This window comes from Muntiacus reevesi, chromosome 3 (genome assembly GCF_963930625.1).
Source record: "Muntiacus reevesi chromosome 3, mMunRee1.1, whole genome shotgun sequence".
In the NCBI taxonomy this organism is placed as follows: Eukaryota; Metazoa; Chordata; class Mammalia; order Artiodactyla; family Cervidae; genus Muntiacus; species Muntiacus reevesi.
Window position 1 is genome coordinate 91,062,280 of NC_089251.1, and position 19,081 is coordinate 91,081,360.

General features: G+C 41.5%; 1 protein-coding gene across 2 annotated transcripts in view; it reads left to right on the top strand.

The window, feature by feature from the left end:
• Positions 1 to 19,081, top strand: part of DGUOK (deoxyguanosine kinase) — a 35,793-nt gene that overhangs the window by 9,036 nt on the left and 7,676 nt on the right. The window contains exons 2-3 of one of the 2 annotated variants that reach the window (XM_065929573.1): positions 1,595 to 1,707; positions 15,374 to 15,561. In XM_065929573.1, the coding sequence (XP_065785645.1) occupies positions 1,595 to 1,707; positions 15,374 to 15,561 (301 nt within the window). The remainder of the gene's footprint in view (positions 1 to 1,594; positions 1,708 to 15,373; positions 15,562 to 19,081) is intronic. The other variant, XM_065929574.1, reaches the window with a different exon arrangement.

A 19,081-nucleotide genomic window follows, 5' to 3' on the forward strand; every position in this document is an offset into this window, starting at 1 on the left:
ATTTTGTCGTGAAGGGAGTAGGGACCTGTCAGAGGATTTTAAGCAGGGTTATTTTGTGTAGTGTGGCTACTGCAGTATGAATAATGGATTGAAGAGGGCTAGGCCAGAGTTTTGAGAGGCACGAAATGAGAGCCTGGTCTTGACTGGGAAGTGGGAATAGAGAGAAAAGGATGGGGAAATTTTAGAAGGCATGTTCAAAAGCACTTGGTGGCCACTTGAAGTTCGGCAGAGGAGGAAGACGTTGTGACTGAGGGGATAGTGCTGTTGTACCCTGAGGTTGGGATGTGGGAGGAAGCTCAGTTTGGTGGGGAAGATGGCGAGTTCATTTGGCGAATGCCAGAACTTGGAGGTGCTTGTGGGACATTCAAGTGGAAATGTCTGGAGGGCTTTTAGATAGTGAGTCTGGAATTCAGGAGGGTGTGGGCTAGACGTTGGTGTAAATGGGAAAAGAGAACGTAAATGCTGTGGTACTAGGTTAATTTCATCCCCAGAATATTTCTCATAGCAGTCACTACTTTCCACCTCCTCTGCCATTGCCTTGGTTGAAGCTACTGTCACGTTCCAACTGGTCTACCTACGTCTCCATCAGTCCCTTCTTACCTAGCCGGGGGAGTGTCTTCTAAAAATGGGATGGTAACTTGTCATTTCCCTGCTTAGAACTCTTCCTCGATGATTTCCCGTTGCCCTTAGAACAGAATTCAGACTTCTTACCATGGTACAAGGCCCCGTGTGACCTGGCCCCGCCCTGCCTGCTGCCCTCTCTTCAGTCGTTTTGAGCCATTCTTCTCCCTCTTTGGACCACACTGTCGCTGCAGTGCCTTCTTCAAGGCCAAAGATTTCTCTTTTGTCTTCTTGTGCACTCTTTTTCTCTTTTCCTGACCTTTCCCCCCACCCTTGGTCTGGCTGCTCCCTCTCCGTTTACCCCTCCCTTGACCTGACCAGTCCTCATCTTTTAGCTCTCACCTCAGGTCACATTTTTCAGAGGACCCTTCCTTGATCTTTTGAGCGACATTAGAGTCAACATGCATTTTTCTTTCCAACACTTAACACAGTTTGTTATTAGTTACTCCTGTGTTTATTTGGTGTCTGTCTCTCATACGAGCTCGATGGGGGCAGAATCCATCCTGTGTTTTGTTTAGTGTTGTACCACCGGTGCCAGACAGTTCTGAGCACGTAACAGCGCTCCCTGAATGTTGGCTGGATTTGTTGAATGAATGAGGGTCATTGTCTTCATTTTCTGCTGAAAAGCTTGCAATTTTATACTGTCACAGAATAAATGACTGTGATTCAAGGTTTACAACATAAGTGGTTGATTTCATCTACTTTTGAGAGTCTATTCCATTTTTAACTATTATTAAACACTCTGTTTCCTCTGGGAGGTTGGGGCATTAAAATTACAAATCAAATCTTAGGGGTATTTTTCCTCCCTGTTACCTGCATTCATCATAGTGACTCTGGTTAGCATGGCATGATCCATCGTCAGTCTGACAATGATTTGGCTGCTAAGTTGGGCATTTGTGGAAGAGTTGAGTAGCAGCCTTCTCCTGTAACCCTGATTTGGGAAGTGTCCCAATACATGCTGTTTGCATTGCAGCTGTGGGAAAATCCACCTTTGTGAAGTTACTCACGAAAACTTACCCAGAGTGGCACATAGCTACAGAACCTGTAGCAACATGGCAGAATGTCCAGGCTGCTGGCTCCCAAAAAGTAAGTTTTCAGTTGTGGTGGGTAGTTGGCAGGCTTGGGTTCATAAACTAGTTGTAGTAATCTAATTTGCTCCGAGTAGGTAAAGTAGTCCATTTTGGTGCCTCCTTTTTAAAATACCTTCATTTCAGAAAGCAGACCATGTACATCAGGGAGGGATGACTTGTTTGAATGTGTTTAGTTTTCATTTTTTACATTTCTGTGTAAGTGATTGCCTCTGTTCTTTCCGGTTTCCCAAAGCATGGCCAGCCATCCTGGCATTGAAGATTAATTTTGTCATTCCTACCCTTAAGTATTTCATTGAAACTGACCATCAGGATTAGTAGTTAATTACAGTGATTTTAGCTTATTTTTGAAGTCTTAGAAATTGAAAGGAACATCTTGTCACATTTTGAGTCAATGCAGAAATCATAGCTAACTTTTATAAAGTGCATACTGTGTGGCAGGCACTATCCTGCCCCAAACACTGTACATTTCATGGATGCCTCTTGGCTTACGCCCTGCTGTCAGGTGTGTTGCTATGGGAGAGGCCATAGCGTTGGTTTTTCACCAGCCACATCAGTGTGAGTAGGGAACAACCAACTGGACGTGAACCTCAAGCAGCTGAGGGAGTGGCAGCATCTCCACAGACTCTGTAGTTCCAGGAACAGTCATGAGTACCTCATTCTTGTTTTTAACAACCTGTTGTTAGAAAGTTCTTGTATGAGCCACTTTGCATACCTGTGACTCTGATTCATTGGTTCAAGTTCTGATCTTAAGTCTTTTAACGTTTCCACATGGCAACTCATCATTCGTTTCTAAGGCAGCGATTTCTTGCTTTTTTGCCCCCTCGCATCTTCTCTTTTAAACCAAATACCATTTCCCTCCAGACTGTTTCTCATGCAGAAGTAGCTTTGTCTAGGAGATGCACTCCTGTTTGCTGGTTTTCCACCGAGATTTTGGTAAGAGCAGCGCTCAGAGCTGGACGGGACATGTTGGAGGTCGTCCTCATGGCACAGAATACCACAGCACTGGCGCTCGCTGCCCTTTTCTTGTTCTTCCAACTTAGGATCGTGTTGCCTTTTTTGGCAGACACGTACACTTATTGAAGATATTTGGTTTTTTTAGCTGTCTCCATCTATGTATGTGCATGTGTGTGTATATTTGTGAAATTAATAAGTTATCTTTTTCTGAGCATGCCACAAGGCACCTGCTTTGGGGATTTAATATATCCACAGATTGGGTACTGTTTCCTTCAAGAAGTAAATAGTATTAATTCGTATATTCATAATTCTCCCCTGGAGTGTGATCTGGACTTGGTGACTTGCTTCTAAGGAATACAATGTAGCAGGGTTAACAGCGTGACTTTCTGTGGGAGCTGGTAAAAGGCATTGCATCTTCCGTCTTGCTCTCTCTTGGTCACTCTTGGCTCTGGGGCTGCCAGCTGCCCTGTGATGCAGCGTACCTGTCTGTGAAGAGGGCCACACAGCAAGGAACCGGTCCTACCAAGAACCATGTGACAGTCTTCTTGGAAGCAAATCCTTGGATCCCCAGATAAGTCTTCAGATGACTGAAGCCTCAGCCAGTATCCTGACTGAAATCTCATGGAAAACCCTAACGCAGAACCACCTGGCTAAGCTGTGTCCCAAATTCGTTTCCCGTAGAAGTGGGTTTAATGAATGTCTTTTTTGTTTAAGCCACTAAATTTTGGCACAACCTAGATAATAACTACTCTCATAATCGCATTGTCTGGAAATAAAACATTAACATTTTTGTCCTTTAAAATTTTTTTCCTATAAAGAAGAAAATGTATATATTAACACGCATAAATGTATGAAACATACATTTCATCTTTTTTGACAAATTATTTATTGATTTATGGCTGTGCTGGGTCTTCTTTGCTACGCAGGCTTTTTCTCTAGTTGCAGCAAGCGGGGACTGCTCTCGTCGCAGTGCTCAGGCTTCTCACTGTGGCTTCTCTTGTCGCGGAGCACGGGCGCTGGGTGAGCAGGCTTCGTTCGTTGCCAGTGTGTGTGCCCAGTGGTAGGTGGCGCATGGGCTTATTTGCTCCAAGGCACGTGAGATCTTGCCTGACCAGGGATCCAGCCAGTGTCCCTGCATTGGCAAGTGGCTTCTTCACATTGAACTACCAGTGATGCCCGCATTTCCTCTTTTAAAATAAGAATTGTAGGTGGGGGGCGGCGTGCAAAAAAATGAAAAAAAAAAAAAAAAGAATTGTGATGTCATTTGCATGTCACTTGGTTCACAAGGTCGTCTTCATTTCGTGGTAATGTCGTTTTAATAGTTGCTGTACTCTGTGTAATATGCTGTGCTATCGTTTACTTATCCAGTCTTATTTTCAATGTTTACTTTTCTAATTTCTGCTTATTGTAAACAATGTCACAATGATGACTGTTTTTGAGGCTATATCTTTTTTTCTTTTTAATGGCTTGATTTTGAGGATAATCTGGAAGTGGTATTTTGATGTCCAAAAATTACATGCTTTGTTGAGACTTTTGTTACATTTTGTAAAACCTTCCTTCAGAAAAGTTTTGCTATTTTTCTCATATTTTCAGCAACACTGGGTATTATTTTTTTATCCTTTCTGACTTGAGAGTGAAGAAGATGAATGGTATGTTATTTTATTTTACATTTATTTAATTACCAATTTGTAAGGCCCTCCTCAGACAGTCATTTTGCCTTTTTGCATTTCTTTTTCTTGGGGATGGTCTTGATTCCTGTCTCCTGTACAGTGTCACGAACCTCTGTCCATAGTTCATCAGGCACTCTGTCTATCAGATCTAGTCCCTTAAATCTATTTCTCACTTCCACTGTATAATCATAAGGGATTTGATTTAGGTCATACCTGAATGGTCTAGTGGTTTTCTCCACTTTCTTCAATTTCAGTCTGAATTTGGCAATAAGGAGTTCATGATCTGAGCCATAGTCAGCTCCTGGTCTTCTTTTTGCTGACTGTATAGAGCTGCTCCATCTTTGGCTGCAAAGAATATAATCAATCTGATTTTGGTGTTGACCATCTGATGATGTCCATGTGTAGTCTTCTCTTGTGTTGTTGGAAGAGGGTGTTTGCTATGACCAGTGCCTTCTCTTGGCAGAACTCTATTAGCCTTTGCCCTACTTCATTCTGTACTCCAAGGCAAATTTGCCCGTCACTCCAGGTGTTTCTTGGCTTCCTACTTCTGCATTCCAGTCCCCTGTAATGAAAAGGACATCTTTTTTGGGTGTTCTAGAAGGTCTTGTAGGTCTTCATAGACCTGATCAACTTCAACTTCTTCAGCGTTACTGGTTGGGGTATAGACTTGGATTACTGTGATGTTGAATGGTTTGCCTTGGAAATGAACAGATATCATCCTGTCATTTTTGAGATTGCATCCAAGTACTGCATTTTGGACTCTTTTGTTGACTATGATGGCTACTCCATTTCTTCTAAGGGACTCTTGCCCACAGTAGTAGATATAACAGTCATCTGAGTTAAATTCACCCATTCCAGTCCATCTTAGTTCACTGATTCCTAGAATGTTGATGTTCACTCTTGCCATCTCCTGTTTGACCGCTTCCAATTTGCCTTGATTCATGGACCTAACATTCCAGGTTCCTATGCAATATTGCTCTTTACAGCATCGAACCTTGCTTCTATCACCAGTCCAATCCACAACTGGGTGGTGTTTTTGCTTTGGCTGCATCCCTTCATTCTTTCTGGAGTTATTTCTCCACTGGTCTCCAGTAGCATATTGGGTACCTACTGACCTGGGGAGTTCATCTTTTAGTGTCCTATCTTTTTGCCTTTTCATACTGTTCATGGGGTTCTCAAGGCAAGAATACTGAAGTGGTTTTCCATTCCCTTCTCCAGTGGACCACATTCTGTCAGACCTCTCCACCATGACCTCGCCATCTTGGGTGGCCCCACACGGCATGGCTTAGTTTCACTGAGTTAGACAAGGCTGTGGTCAGTGTGATCAGATTGGCTAGTTGTCTGTGATTGTGGTTTCAGTCTGTCTGTCCTCTGATGCCCTCTCTCAGTGCCTACTGTCTTACTTGGGTTTCTCTTACCTTGGAAATGCAAAAAAGCAAAATACTGTCTGAGGAGGCCTTACAAATAGCTGTGAAAAGAAGGGAAGCGAAAAGCAAAGGAGAAAAGGAAAGATATACCCATCTGAATGCAGAGTTCCAAAGAATAGCAAGGAGAGATAAGAAAGCCTTCCTCAGCGATCAGTGCAAAGAAATAAACAACAGAATGGGAAAGACTAGAGATCTCTTCAAGATAATTAGAGATGCCAAGGGAATATTTCATGCAAAGATGGGCTGGATAAAGGACAGAAATGGTGTGGACCTAACAGAAGCAGAAGATATTAAGAAGGGGTAGCAAGAATGCACAGAAGAACTGTACAAAAAAGATCTTCATGACCCAGATAATCATGATGGCGTGATCACTCACCTAGAGCCAGACATCCTGGAATCTGAAGTCAAGTGGGCCTTAGGAAGCATCCCTACGAACAAAGCTAGTGGCGGTGATGGAATTCCAGTTGAGCTATTTCAAATCCTGCAAGATGATGCTGTGAAAGTGCTACACTTAATATGCCAGCAAATTTGGAAAACTCAGCAGTGGCCACAGGACTGGAAAAAGTCAGTTTTCATTCGAATCCCTAAGAAAGGCAATGCCAAAGAATGCTCAAACTACTACACAATTGCACTCATCTCACATGCTAGAAAAAAAAAAAAAAAAGTAATGCTCAAAATTCTCCAAGCCAGGCTTCAGCAATATGTGAACCATGAACTTCCAGATGTTCAAGCTAGTTTTAGAAAAGGCAGAGGAACCAGAGATCAAATTGCCAACATCACTGGATCATCAAAAAAGCAAGAGACTTCCAGAAAAGCATTTTTACTTGATTGACTATTCCAAAGCCTTTGACTGTGTGGCTCACAATAAACTCTGGAAAATTCTGAAAGAGATGGGACTATCAGACCACGTGACCTGCCTCTTGAGAAATCTGTATGCAGGTCAGGAAGCAACAGTTAGAACTGGACATGGAACAACAGACTGGTTCCAAATAGGAAAAGGAGTATGTCAAGGCTGTATATTGTCACCCTGCTTATTTAACTTATATGCAGAGTACATCATGAGAAATGCTGGGCTGGAGGAAGCATAGGCTGGAGTCAAGATTCCTGGGAGAACTGTCAATAACTTCAGATATGCAGATGATACCACCCTTATGGCAGAAAGTGAAGAAGAACTAAAGAGCCTCTTAATGAAAGTGAAAGAGGAGAGTGAAAAAGTTGGCTTAAAGCTCAACATTCAGAAAACTAAGATCATGGCATCTGGTCCCATCACTTCATGGCAAATAGATGGGGAAACAGTGGCTGACTTTATTTTTCTGGGCTCCAAAATCACTGCAGATGGTGACTGCAGCCATGAAATTAAAAGACGAATACTCCTTGGAAGGAAAGTTATGATCAACCTAGATAGCATATGAAAAAGCAGAGACATCACTTTGTCAACAAAGGCCTGTCTAGTCAAGGCTATGGTTTTTCCAGTGATCATGTATGGATGTGAGAGTTGGACTATAAAGAAAGCTGAGCGCTGAAGAATTGATGCTTTTGAACTGTGGTGTTGGAGAAGACTCTTGAGAGTTCCTTTTACTGCAAGGAGATCCAGTCAGTCCATCCTAAAGGAGAGCAGTCCTGGGTGTTCATTGGAAGGACTAATGTTGAAGCTGAAACTCCAATACTTTGGCCACCTAATGCAAAGAGCTGACTCATTTGAAAAGACCCTGATGCTGGGAAAGACTAAGGGCAGGAGGAGAAGGGGATGACAGAGGATGAGATGGCCGGATGGCATCACCGACTCAATGGACATGGGTTTGGGTGGACTCCGGGAGTTGGTGATGGACAGGGAGGTCTGGCATGCTGCGGTTCATGGGGTTGCAAAGAGTCGGACACGACTGAGCGACTGAACTGAACTGAACTGAATACCAATTAATTGAAAAACTTTTTAATGTTTATTGGCTATTTTTTAGTGTTCTTTAGTGAACTCCTTTTTCAAAGCTCCTGCCATTATCCCCCCGCCCCCCAATTGAGATCTTTAGGCTTTTGTAATGGCTTCTTAAGAACTCACTGTATTGTTAAATATCTTAACTGTTTGTCATATACTGTCGATTCTTTCCCCAGTTTTGTCATTTTTTTCTTTCCTTTTCTATATGGTATATTTTGCAATATAATACTTCTAAGTTTTTATGTGGTCAGATCTACATTTTCTTCGTAGTTACTGCCTTTGATGTGAAAGTTTAAAAGACCTCTTACAAGCCCAAGATTATAAAAACATGCACTTGTTTTTCTTTCTTTTTCTTTTAAGGTTTTACCCTTTATGTGACTTTAAAAGTTACAGAAGTCTAATTTTCCCCCAATTGTTATCTGCATTTCCAGTAATAGTCTTGTTGACTTTATTCCTGAGTGGTTATATGTTTTGTGGTTACTGTGACTGGGAACTGTTTTTTCATCATCTTTTTCAAACTGGTTATTGCTGTTTTAAAGAAAAGCAGCGGTTCATGCTTGTTGATTGTTGTATATGTCTTGTGTGACTTAATTCCCTCTCTCTCTCTCTTTTTTTGCTTTATTTGCTTGAGGTTTTAGAAAATAATAGTTTTCCGTAAATACTAATGACTTGTAAGGGCTTTTGAATATCCAAACCTCATTTCTGTTTTCTTTTGTTAGAAAGAAGTTCCAGAATAATATTAAATAATAGCAGTGATGGTAGCCACCTTTATCTTCTCTGTCTTTAGTGAAACTACCTCTAATGTATCATCATTAAGTTCTGTGCTGGTCATTCATTTCAATAGGCTGTGTGGAGGAGGTACCCTTCTATTACTAAGATAGTGACTGTTTTTATCAGTATCAGATGTTAAGTTTTCATCAAAAGCCTTTTTTATCATCTAGTGAGATAATCGTGGGATTTTTCTTTCTTTTGCTTTTTTCTCTTCGTGTTAGTCATAGATTTGATAATGATGTCATCCTTACATTCCTAGAATGAATCCTTTTGATCATGGTGTACTGTTGCATTAATTTGCTAATACATTGTTTGAACTTTTGCGTGTGTATTTATAAATTTAACTTGTGTTACTATTTGGGTATACAGTTTTTGACAGGTTTTACCATCAAGGTTATGAAAATGAATTGAGCTTTGTATCATTTTTAGCATAGAAATTATCTATTCCTTGAAGGTATGATAGAAATTAGTTTCAAAATTACATGGACTAGTGTTGTTTGGGGGGAATATTGGACAACTCTTTCTTCCTCAGTTATTATTCAGGGTTTTTAGTCACTTTTGATAATCTTTTTCCAAAGAATTGCCTTTTATTAAGATTTTCAAATTTAATAATGTAAAATTAGTACATGTTTTCTTTTATGCTTTAAATTCTTCTGTATTGAGAGTTAATTTGTCTGATGTTGCTTATCTCTGTGAATATTTTGAAAGGGATAGACTTGGTAGATGATGATTCTCTTTTAAAAGGTGCAGTTAATAGATTGTAATTTTTAATTCTGTTGGGAATTGCATTCTAGTTCATTACTTTTTGCTTTTAAATTTATATCTCAGAATTTTTGTATTTTTAAAACTCTTTAATAAAGTTAATGATTAATTTGTGTATTTTCCCCTTTTTTCTGCCTTAATAATACTGTTGGCCAAAAAGGTTCATTAGGTTTTTTCCCACCCGTTTTTGGCCAACCCAATAAAAGCATTTGCAATGGGAAGTTTTCTTCATAAAATAAGTTCTGGCCCTATCTTCTAGATTTGACATATGAGACTGTAACTGAAATTTCTAAAAAATATGTAATTGTAGCTTTAACTTATTTTATGCTTAAGAATTATTTTAAGTTTTACATATTCTGAGTAGATTTTGTATGTCTATTATTTTGTTAATTCTAGTTTTATTTTGTTATGATCAGTGTGGCTTATACAGTTTCTCATTGGGGAAACTGACTGACGTTTTCTTCATAACCTGTGTATGGCCAGTTTTCATAAGTTTGCCATGGACTTTTAAGAAGAGTATGTATTTCCTGTAAATTCTGTGTAGTTGGATGTGACATATTTTATCCATTCTAAGATGCCATTGATTATGAGACATTATCAATTTAGTGACACTCCTAAGGAATAATTAAAATGTCTGTTATGTTTAGTAAGCATTGTACTATGTATCCCAGTTTCTGATATGTGAAAAAAATGATTGAGTCTAATCCTCCAAGTTCTCTACTGTTTTTTTTTTTATTAAATTCTAAGAGAAGTGTACTAAAGTTTTGTGCTTTTATCATGTTTCGTCCATTTCTCCTTGTATTTTTTAAAATGTTTATTTACTTATTTTTTGTTTTTAAAATAAAACAAATGGGTCTTTGTTGCTGCAGATGGCCTTCTCTGGTTGCGCGGGCAGCAGGGAGCTCCTCTCTAGTCCAGCGCATGGTCCGATCATGGTGGCTGCTCTTGTGCGGAGCACCGACTCTGCACTCGGGCCTCGGTAGTTTCAGTGCACAGGCTCAGGAGCGGTGGCTCCCCAGCTCTCCAGCACAGGCTTCGTTGCTCCGAGGCATGTGGGATCGTCCCGCACCAGGGATTGAGTCCATGTTTCCTGCGTTGGCAGGCAGATTCTTAACCACTGGATCACCAGGGAAGTCCCTAGCGCTTTTTTCTTAATACAGCTTTACCACATCAGCTTGCTTTTTACTTGCACCTACTCGATGGATTTTTCTGCCCCTTTGTTTTCAACTAATCTATGTCATCTTGTTCTGGTGTCTCACTTATGGACAGGATTTTTAGCTTTGACCTATTTTGAGGGTCTGCTTCCCATTCCTGGGAATTTTTCTCTTTGATCATGATTATATTTAACTTCTTCCTGCCACCCCTTATTTTTGTGCTTTCATCTCCTTTTTTTCCTTTTTTCTGTATTTAAATATTTGTTTCATCTTTCTCCCCTTCATTCCTGTGGAAATTTTTACTATTTTTACTCTGCTAGTGGAAACATTTAAACTAAAAATATACATGTTAAATATATATATAATACATGTTAAATATACATGCTAAATAAATAATAACTATATATATGTATGTTTAAGACTCACATATAAAGAAAACAAAATTGTGGTCACCAAAGAGGAGAGGGGTGGGGGAGGAACAAGCGAGGAATGCAGAATTAACAAATACAGACTACTGCATATTAAATAGCAACAAGAATGTACTATATAGCACAGGGAATTGTAGCCATTTATGTTGTAATAAGCTATAGTGGAGTATAATCTGCAAAAATACAGAATCACTGTGTTGTACACCTGAAACTAATATAATATTGTACATCAACTATATATGCTTCAATTTAAAAATATATATATATTCATGTTTAAACCTATTTATCACTGTTAATGGTGTCTCCATGAAAGAAAAAAATAAATTTTGCCACTTTTTTTTATTACTTTTTTCTCCAGGCTCTACCACCTCAGCATAGAAATCTGTAATTTTTTAGTTCTGAAATGTTTGTACATAGTGAAATTTCTCTCTTTTTTTTCTGGCCAGGGTGTATATCTCCTGAGATCTTAGTTTCCTAATCAGGGATTGAACTTGGACCCTAGCAGTAAAATTACCAAGTCCTAACCACTGGACCACCAGGGAATTCCTGAAAATTTCTCTTTTAACTATAGAAATGGGCAGTAAACTTCTTAACCACGTTAATAATAATTTATACTTAACTCTCTTCTGCTGGTCATTCACTGAACACTGTTTTCTTATTGCCACTTCTTCCCATTTCTTAATTCTTTGATTCATTTTTCAATTGGTTCAGGTTTATTTTAGAGGAATTTTTTTTTCTTTTAGAATGTAGGTGGTATTAATATAGTCTCTGAGTGATTGCTTATCTTAAAATGTCTTTAGTTTCTGTTGTGATGTTCAGTTGCTTAGTTGTGTCTGACTCTTTGTGACCCCACAGACTGCAGCACACCAGGCCTCCCTGTCCTTCATCATACCCTGGAGCCTGCTCAGACTCATGTCCATTGAGTTGGTGATGCCATCCAACCATCTCATCCTCTGTCAGCTCCATCTCCTGCTTTCTGTCTTTCCCAGCATCAGGGTGTTTTCCCATGAGTTAGCTCTTTGCCTCAGGTGGCCAAAGTATTGGAGCTTCAGCTTCAGCATCAGTCCTTCCAATGACTATTCAGGAACTGATTTCCTTTAGGATTGACTGGTTTTGTCTCCTTGCAGTCCAAGGGACTCTCAACAGTCTTCTTCAACACCACAGTTCAAAAGCATCAATTCTTGGTGCTCAGTCTTCTTTATGGTCCAACTCTCACATCCACACATGAATACTGGAAAAACCATAGCTTTGACTATAGGGACCTTTATTGGCAGAGTAATGTCTCTGCCTTTTAATACACTATCTAGGTTTCTGCTGTAGGGAAGTGTTATGTGGTTCTGATCCTTTTTTAAATGTAAGAAATTAATATTTCCCCCTCCTTAGGTTTTTGTTTTGTTTTTATGAATTATTGACATCTTGCCAGGATAGATCTGGGTGCGTGTGTGTATGTGAGAGAGAGAGAGAAAGAGAAAATATGAAAGCCACATATGTAAATCCGTATTAAATCTTTTCTGGTACTCAGCAAATTTCTCTGGTGGAAAGTCACATCTTCAGAGATACTCTTTAATTTTTTTCCTTTGGTTTTGGCTTCTTTTTCACCTGAACTAAAACCATAGTAAAATTACCATGATTTTAAACGTTTATTTTTGTTCTAAAATACCTAGAGATATGTCATGTTTCTACTAGACAGTGATTCTCAGTGACAGTAAACTTTGATGAGAGACAGACCTTATAAGTAGTGGTCTTCCTCTGTTCATTGCTTTTTTTGAGGGGGGGGGGAGGGAGTGGCATTTCACCTTTCTATATTGGGCTCATCACTTGAGAAAGAAAATTATTTACTTTGGTAGTTTTATATGAAATATGGGTACTGTGAAGTTGCACATCATTTTAGCTCTTGTTTGAAAAGTTATTTGATACAGAATTGTATTTATTGCTGTGGGGTGGGAGGAGGTGACATTACATCTTGATGTATCTTTCCAGAAGAAAGAAAAAACAAAAAATGCCCTACCACTGTGTAACAGTGTATATTGGATCTCCTAAACTGTTTCTTTTTATTTCTTAACTTACTGCTTTTTTCCTCTTAGTTTAGGAAAAATCTTGAGTTGATACTCTGTCTGTGCTGTGCTGTGTTTAGTCGTTCTGTTGTGTCCGACTCTGCTCAGTCATGTCCGACCCTTTGTGACCCCGTGGACTGTAGCCCGCCAAGCTCCTCTGTCCATGAATTCTCCAGGCAAGAGTACTGGAGTGGGTTGCCATGCCCTCCTCCGGCATCTTCCCAATCCAGGAATCAAACCCAGGTTTCCCACATTGGAGGCAGATTCTTTACTAATCGGAGCCACGAGGAAACCAGTATTCTGTTTGATACTCACTGATTAGGTTTAGTGCAGTTTACAGTCTGCTGGTTACTATCTTCACTGGGAGTTTTGTTTTGGCAATTTCATTTTTTTCCTCTAAGAATGTTCTTTTCATATTGTTCCATTTGGAGCATGGCTTCGTTTCTTTTGTTGAGGGGCATGCCATGCAGTCTGTGGGACCTTAGTTCCCCCACCAGGGATCGTACCCGTGCCCCTGTAATGGAGTGCGGAGTCTTAACCTCCACGGAAGTCTCTGGCGCCTTTTTTTGATGACCTGTTCTTATCAGTGTGGCAGTCTCCTGAATCTCATTGAGCTTTTTTCCGTTTTCTCCTGTTTCTGGCGATAGCTCTGTCTCCTGAGAGGCTGCTTGTCCTGAGCACATTGATGAGTTCACTCCTTTTGAATTGCTGAGTATTTTTTATCCACTGATTGTCCCCTTTTTTGTTTATATGTCTGAAGGGATATGTGCTTCATGTTCTATAGTTGAGATAGGTTCTTTAGAAATCGTGTAGGCCTCTGTACAGATTTTTATTCTACAGCAGGCTCCCTTTGGTACCCAGAGCCTGCTGGTAGAAGCCCCCACCCAGTCAGCCTGGTGCCTCTGCCAGCGCAGTGCCCCACTCCAGTCAGCTGGTTTTCCTGCCATCTCAGAACTATGCCATGCAACACGGGCTCCCTACAGTCTCCAGTGACCCTGCCAGCGACCCCCGTAGATCCAAATTTGTCCTCCTGCTTCACCCTCCAGCTCTCAGCCAGGGGCCGATTGTGAGGCTGGTGTGTGTTTGTGGGTTGGCACTGGAAGGAGGCAAGTTGTTTTGTGATCTGTATGCTCTACCTGCATTGTTCCTGATGAAACCTTCCAAAGCGTAAGACCCTTCTTTGGGATCCAGGGTTGATATTCTGTGAAACCAGACCACTCGTGGTTGTCTAACCTCCCCTTCCCCACCCGCTCACCCCAATATTTTTGTCTCTACGTGAACTTTTTTCTTCTTAATCCCCATTTCCATCTATGGAGATTCCATGTACCATTTACTTCCCAGCTTAATGCCACTTTTTCCCAGAGACTTACCAGATTCTCTCCACCATATGTGATCACCCCTTTGTTGTATGTTCTGCTTTATAGTCCAGTTTTCCATATTTTTGTCACCCCCTTTCTGTTTGCATTATGAGCTCCTTAAATTTAGGAACCATGTCTTGCTTGCTTTTATATGGAGAAGTATCAGAATGAAGAAGTTAGCGGAAGCCAGGTTTGAGTCCCCATTCAACACTTACCATGAAACCTTAAACAAGTTCCGTCACCTCTGAGTGGATGTTCTCCTCAAGGAAGTGGCCTGACAGTGGTACCTACCTCGTGGTGCTGTTTTGAAGATTAAATGAGACAGCATAGCACAGTGAACACTGAGATAAATCTTAATTTTATTTTCTGTACCCCTTACAGCACCTAGCTCACATAGCACCTCATCCACACAGGCCTTCCGTTAATGGTGACTAAATGAACACAGATGAGAGTGCTTTGCGCAAAACTCACTTTTGCACCGAGTCAGTGGCAGAGCCCAGGAAGGAATCTAGGGTTCCTGAGTATCTTACACACGTTCCCACCTGCACATGCTGAGTAAGTGGGTCTTCATGTGCCTTTCGTAAAGTGTCCGGAATCCAGGAGGAGGGATTTGTGTGTTTTTGTTTGTTTGTGTGTGTGTTTGCTTAACAACTTGTAGCTCCGCCATAAGAGAGACAGATCTCTATTTTGTCGGTTGGATTTTATAGTCAGTTACTTTCTTGTCTGGGTTAGTTTTAGAAAGAAAGAACCACAAATGAGAAGCAACATAGTGTTGTAGTAGGAGCAATATGATTGCAAGTAGAGCTTTAGATGGTCGTCGTTGTTAACTCTCCCTCCGACACGCTCTGCAAACGCGTCTGTCGGTGAATGTGCTAATTCTATGGATGGTTCTACCTCTGCTCTTCTTTGCCATGTTGAAGGTGGCATGTCACCTCCCTCTATCAGATTCTCATCTAATAAAGTAGGAAAATCTCATGCTTGATTGTGTAGCTTTGACTACACAAATGGTAAGGGATGCAATATCTTTTTAGCGGGAGGAAACTTCTGTAATTGCTTCTCTCAGTGATTACCAGGTACAAGGTGGAAGGGTGGTAAACTCTGTGAAGGAAATGTGCCTCCTAGGAAATTCTCCTCTTTTGTAATTTGCCTCTAGGCCGGAGCTGCCACCAGGCTTGGAAACTTGCTGGATATGATGTACCAGGAGCCAGCACGATGGTCCTACACCTTCCAGACATTTTCTTTCCTGAGCCGTCTGAAAGTACAGTTGGAACCCTTCCCTGAGAAGCTCCTAGAGCTTGGGAAGGCAGTGCAGATCTTTGAGAGGTCTGTGTACAGCGACAGGTAAGCTCCCGAGCCTCTGCTGGTCATGAGCTCTGTGCTCAGCACTGCAGGTTTTCTTTTCTTGCTCAGACCCTGTACTGCTCTTGTCATTGAATGTTATGCTTGGAAAAATTGTCTTCTTTTTAAAGACAACACTGTAGAGATTTGTTCAGACTTACAATTTCACAGTTACGATACATGTCAAGAAAGGAAACTATGTTTTTCATAAACTAAATGCATTTAATTTCTCACATTGGCTCTTCACCTTGTCTTCTTTTCTGTCACAGAAGCAGGCTGGTGGATACCTAGTATAACCATTCTACGCAGAAAGGCATGGGAGAGACACTGAAGTAGCAGCGTATGTTCTAGCAAACCAGATGAATCAGTGGCTGGTTATCACCTTGAAGATAAAAGCAGATGGAATTAAAATCTGTGTTCCTAAAATGATAGGAGAAATACATTCATCCTTGTTTTATTCTTCACGAAAGGATTTCTGAGTAGAAGCACCTCTGAAAAATTGACTTGTCTTGGGTTTAACCATTTTTGACTCTGTCGTGTGAGAGGACTTATTATTGGCTAGAGTCTGTAAGAGGTATCCAGTCTCTCATAGGTCCAGTGGAGAAGGCAGTGGCACCCCACTCCAGTACTCTTGCCTGGAGAATCCCATGGATGAAGGAGCCTGGTGGGCTGCTGTCCATGGGGTCAAGTAAGAGTCGGACACGACTGAGCGACTTCACTTTCACTTTTCACTTTCACGCATTGGAGAAGGAAATGGCAACCCACTCCCGTGTTCTTGCCTGGAGAATCCCAGGGACGAGGGAGCCTGGTGGGCTGCTGTCTGTGGGGTCGCACAGAGTCGGACACGACTGAAGTGACTTAGCAGCAGCAGCAGCATCGGTCCAGGGAAGGGCATTGTGCTATCTACCCAAGGGAGTGAGGTGGGGAGTCACTTTTCACGAAGGCTAGCAGCTAGCTTGGGAATTCAGCCCTTCTATTCTAGAGGAGCTAGTCCGTCTGTATGCCAGAATTCCTGGTTCTACCACAAGACCAGGCTGAGACTTGTGTTTCAGCCATTTGAAGGTGAAGTGCGGGTGCCTCGATCTGGACATCGCTGAGGGTTTTTTATCTGAGGGCTACGAATGACCTGTGTCAGTGTGAGAGGGTGGCTCAAAGCATGATGAGCTCTGAAGCCCTTTTGAATTGTCAGAATGGAAAGTTTCACTTTATTGTCCATTCACGTCTTTTTTAAAAATTTTATTTATATTTTCAGCTGTGCTGGGTCTTCGTTGCTGCACAGGCTCTCTCTAGTTGCAGAGAGTGGGGGCTGCTCTTCATTTTGGTGCTTAGGGGAGCAGTGACTTCTTTTGTTGGGGAGCACGGGCGTTAGGGCATGCAGGCTTCAGTAGTTGCAGCTTCCCAGCTCCAGAGCACAGGTTCAATAGTTGTGGCAAATGGGCTTAGTTGCTCTGGGGCATGTGGGATCTTCCTGGATCAGGGATTGAACCCATGTCTCCTGCAGGCAGATTCTTTACCACTGAGCTACCAGGGAAGCCCTGTCCATTCCCTTCTCGAGACACTGGATTGGTTACCTGTTTACTTCCAGGTTACAAAGCTAGCTCTGCTTCTTAGTCCTCCTGTAAGCCTCCTGGAGGGAAAAATAAGGGGACATTTGTAAATGTATTGTGACTATTTTAAGCATTACTTAAAAATCATTCAAGATATGTAGTGCAAACCCTATAGGCTAGGCACTCCTTCTCTGTAGACCCCAAGAGAGAGCCTGTTCTTTTTAAAAGCTTAATGTGAATTGTAAATGGTTGAGCTATAGATTTTTGTTGTTTTTCAACTGTTGGATAAACTACTATTTATCTTCCTTTCCCCTCTCCCAAGCCTTGCCTCTTGAATTAGGAAGATGAATTACATGTTGCTACCTGCCTGGAAACATACTCGCCATTGGTCTTTTGATTTTCAGCCCTTTAGTGAGGTAGACATGTGAGAGACCCCTTAAAAATAGAAATGCTTTGTTTAGAAGGTACATGGACTTTAGAAGATCTGATTAGAAGATCTCCAGACTTCTCTGGCGGTCCAGTGGTTAAGACTCTGTGCCTCTACTGTAGGGGGCATGGGTTTGATTCTTGGTCGGGGGACTAAGATCCCTCAAGTGGCGTGGCATGGCCAAAAAAAAGATACACGATCTTAACATTTACCCGTAAAGGAAGACAACTGATTGCACTGTAGGCAGCTACAACATTCTAGATGTTTTCTTTAGAGGGGACATTTTTGGGACAGAAGGGATAACTGATTACACACTCTAACCCTGATGGTAATTTAGAGCCTCTCTCCTCCTTTAAAAATGTATTCATTTGGCTCAGCAAAGGAACAGATTTGCTGAATGCCACCTGTGTTGAGGCACTGGGTCAGATCTGGGGGCTGCAGCAGTAAGTAGAGCAGACCCAGCTCCTGCCCTCATGGTGACCTCGGTCTGACAGGGAGCTCTGAGACTGCACACCTGCTCAGGTGTGTTGTATGTGTTCCAGAGGAGGAACATGGCTTGTTTGGGAGAAAGGATGACAAGGAGGGAGAAATCTAAATCTTTTCTGTTTGAGTTGAAAGAAAACAATAACATGTGGTTTTAGAGCAGGGCCCCTGACGCCTTGGTGCTTAAGCTGACTCTTTCCTGCAGCCCCTTCATTCAGGCTGCAGCGGCTCCCCCCAAGCCCCTCAGCATTTAGCACCACGGCCTCTACATCCTCTTGCCATTTCACTACCAGCTTTGGAGAAATAAAGAAGTGCTCATACTCAAAAAAAGGTCAGGGCCTTTTATAAGACTAATTAACAGATATTTACTTGCTCTTTATAAGATCTTCATTTCCATGTTACTTATGAAGAAGCTGAAAACATTTTTCAGATACTGAATTAGAAATGCACCTCTTTTCTTTGTTGCCTTCAGCTAGGCTATAGTTAAACCATTTCAGACTGGAAGAGTTGGCTTCTAGAGCTCCCAAATTAGTGCCTTCATAGCCTGACAACGAGGTCGTTACAGTGACAGCTAAGGTGTCTGTAGAAGTATGTGCCAGTCACTGTTGTAAGCACCTCGTAAGTATTATGTACAGTTCTCACAACTCTATGAATTAGGTTCAGCTGTTATCTATGTACAGAGGAGGAAGCAGCCTGAGAGTCTGATGACTTGCCCCTGGTGACACAGCTAGTGAATTTTGAAGCCAGGTCAGACTCAGGAACGTGACTCTTCACCCATTCTCCTGGGCAGCACTCGCAGCCTTGTGGTGTGTACCTCCCTGAGCCGTTCACAGACAAGTCTTGTGAATTTCATTTTTCCAGAAGTAGCCAGTTGCTGAGTATTGCCTTAGGAACTGGAATTCATTGCTTGAGATGTAAACTTGTGTTTTGTACCCAGATGCCTGAGGTTGGAAAGCGGAGTTGCCCCTCCTGAAATGATGGTTCTAGTAGGCTCCGACCTTGTGTTTACCAGGTGCTCCTTTAGTTACAGAAGTAAGCAAAGGGCAAAGTGAGACTGATTTTTAGA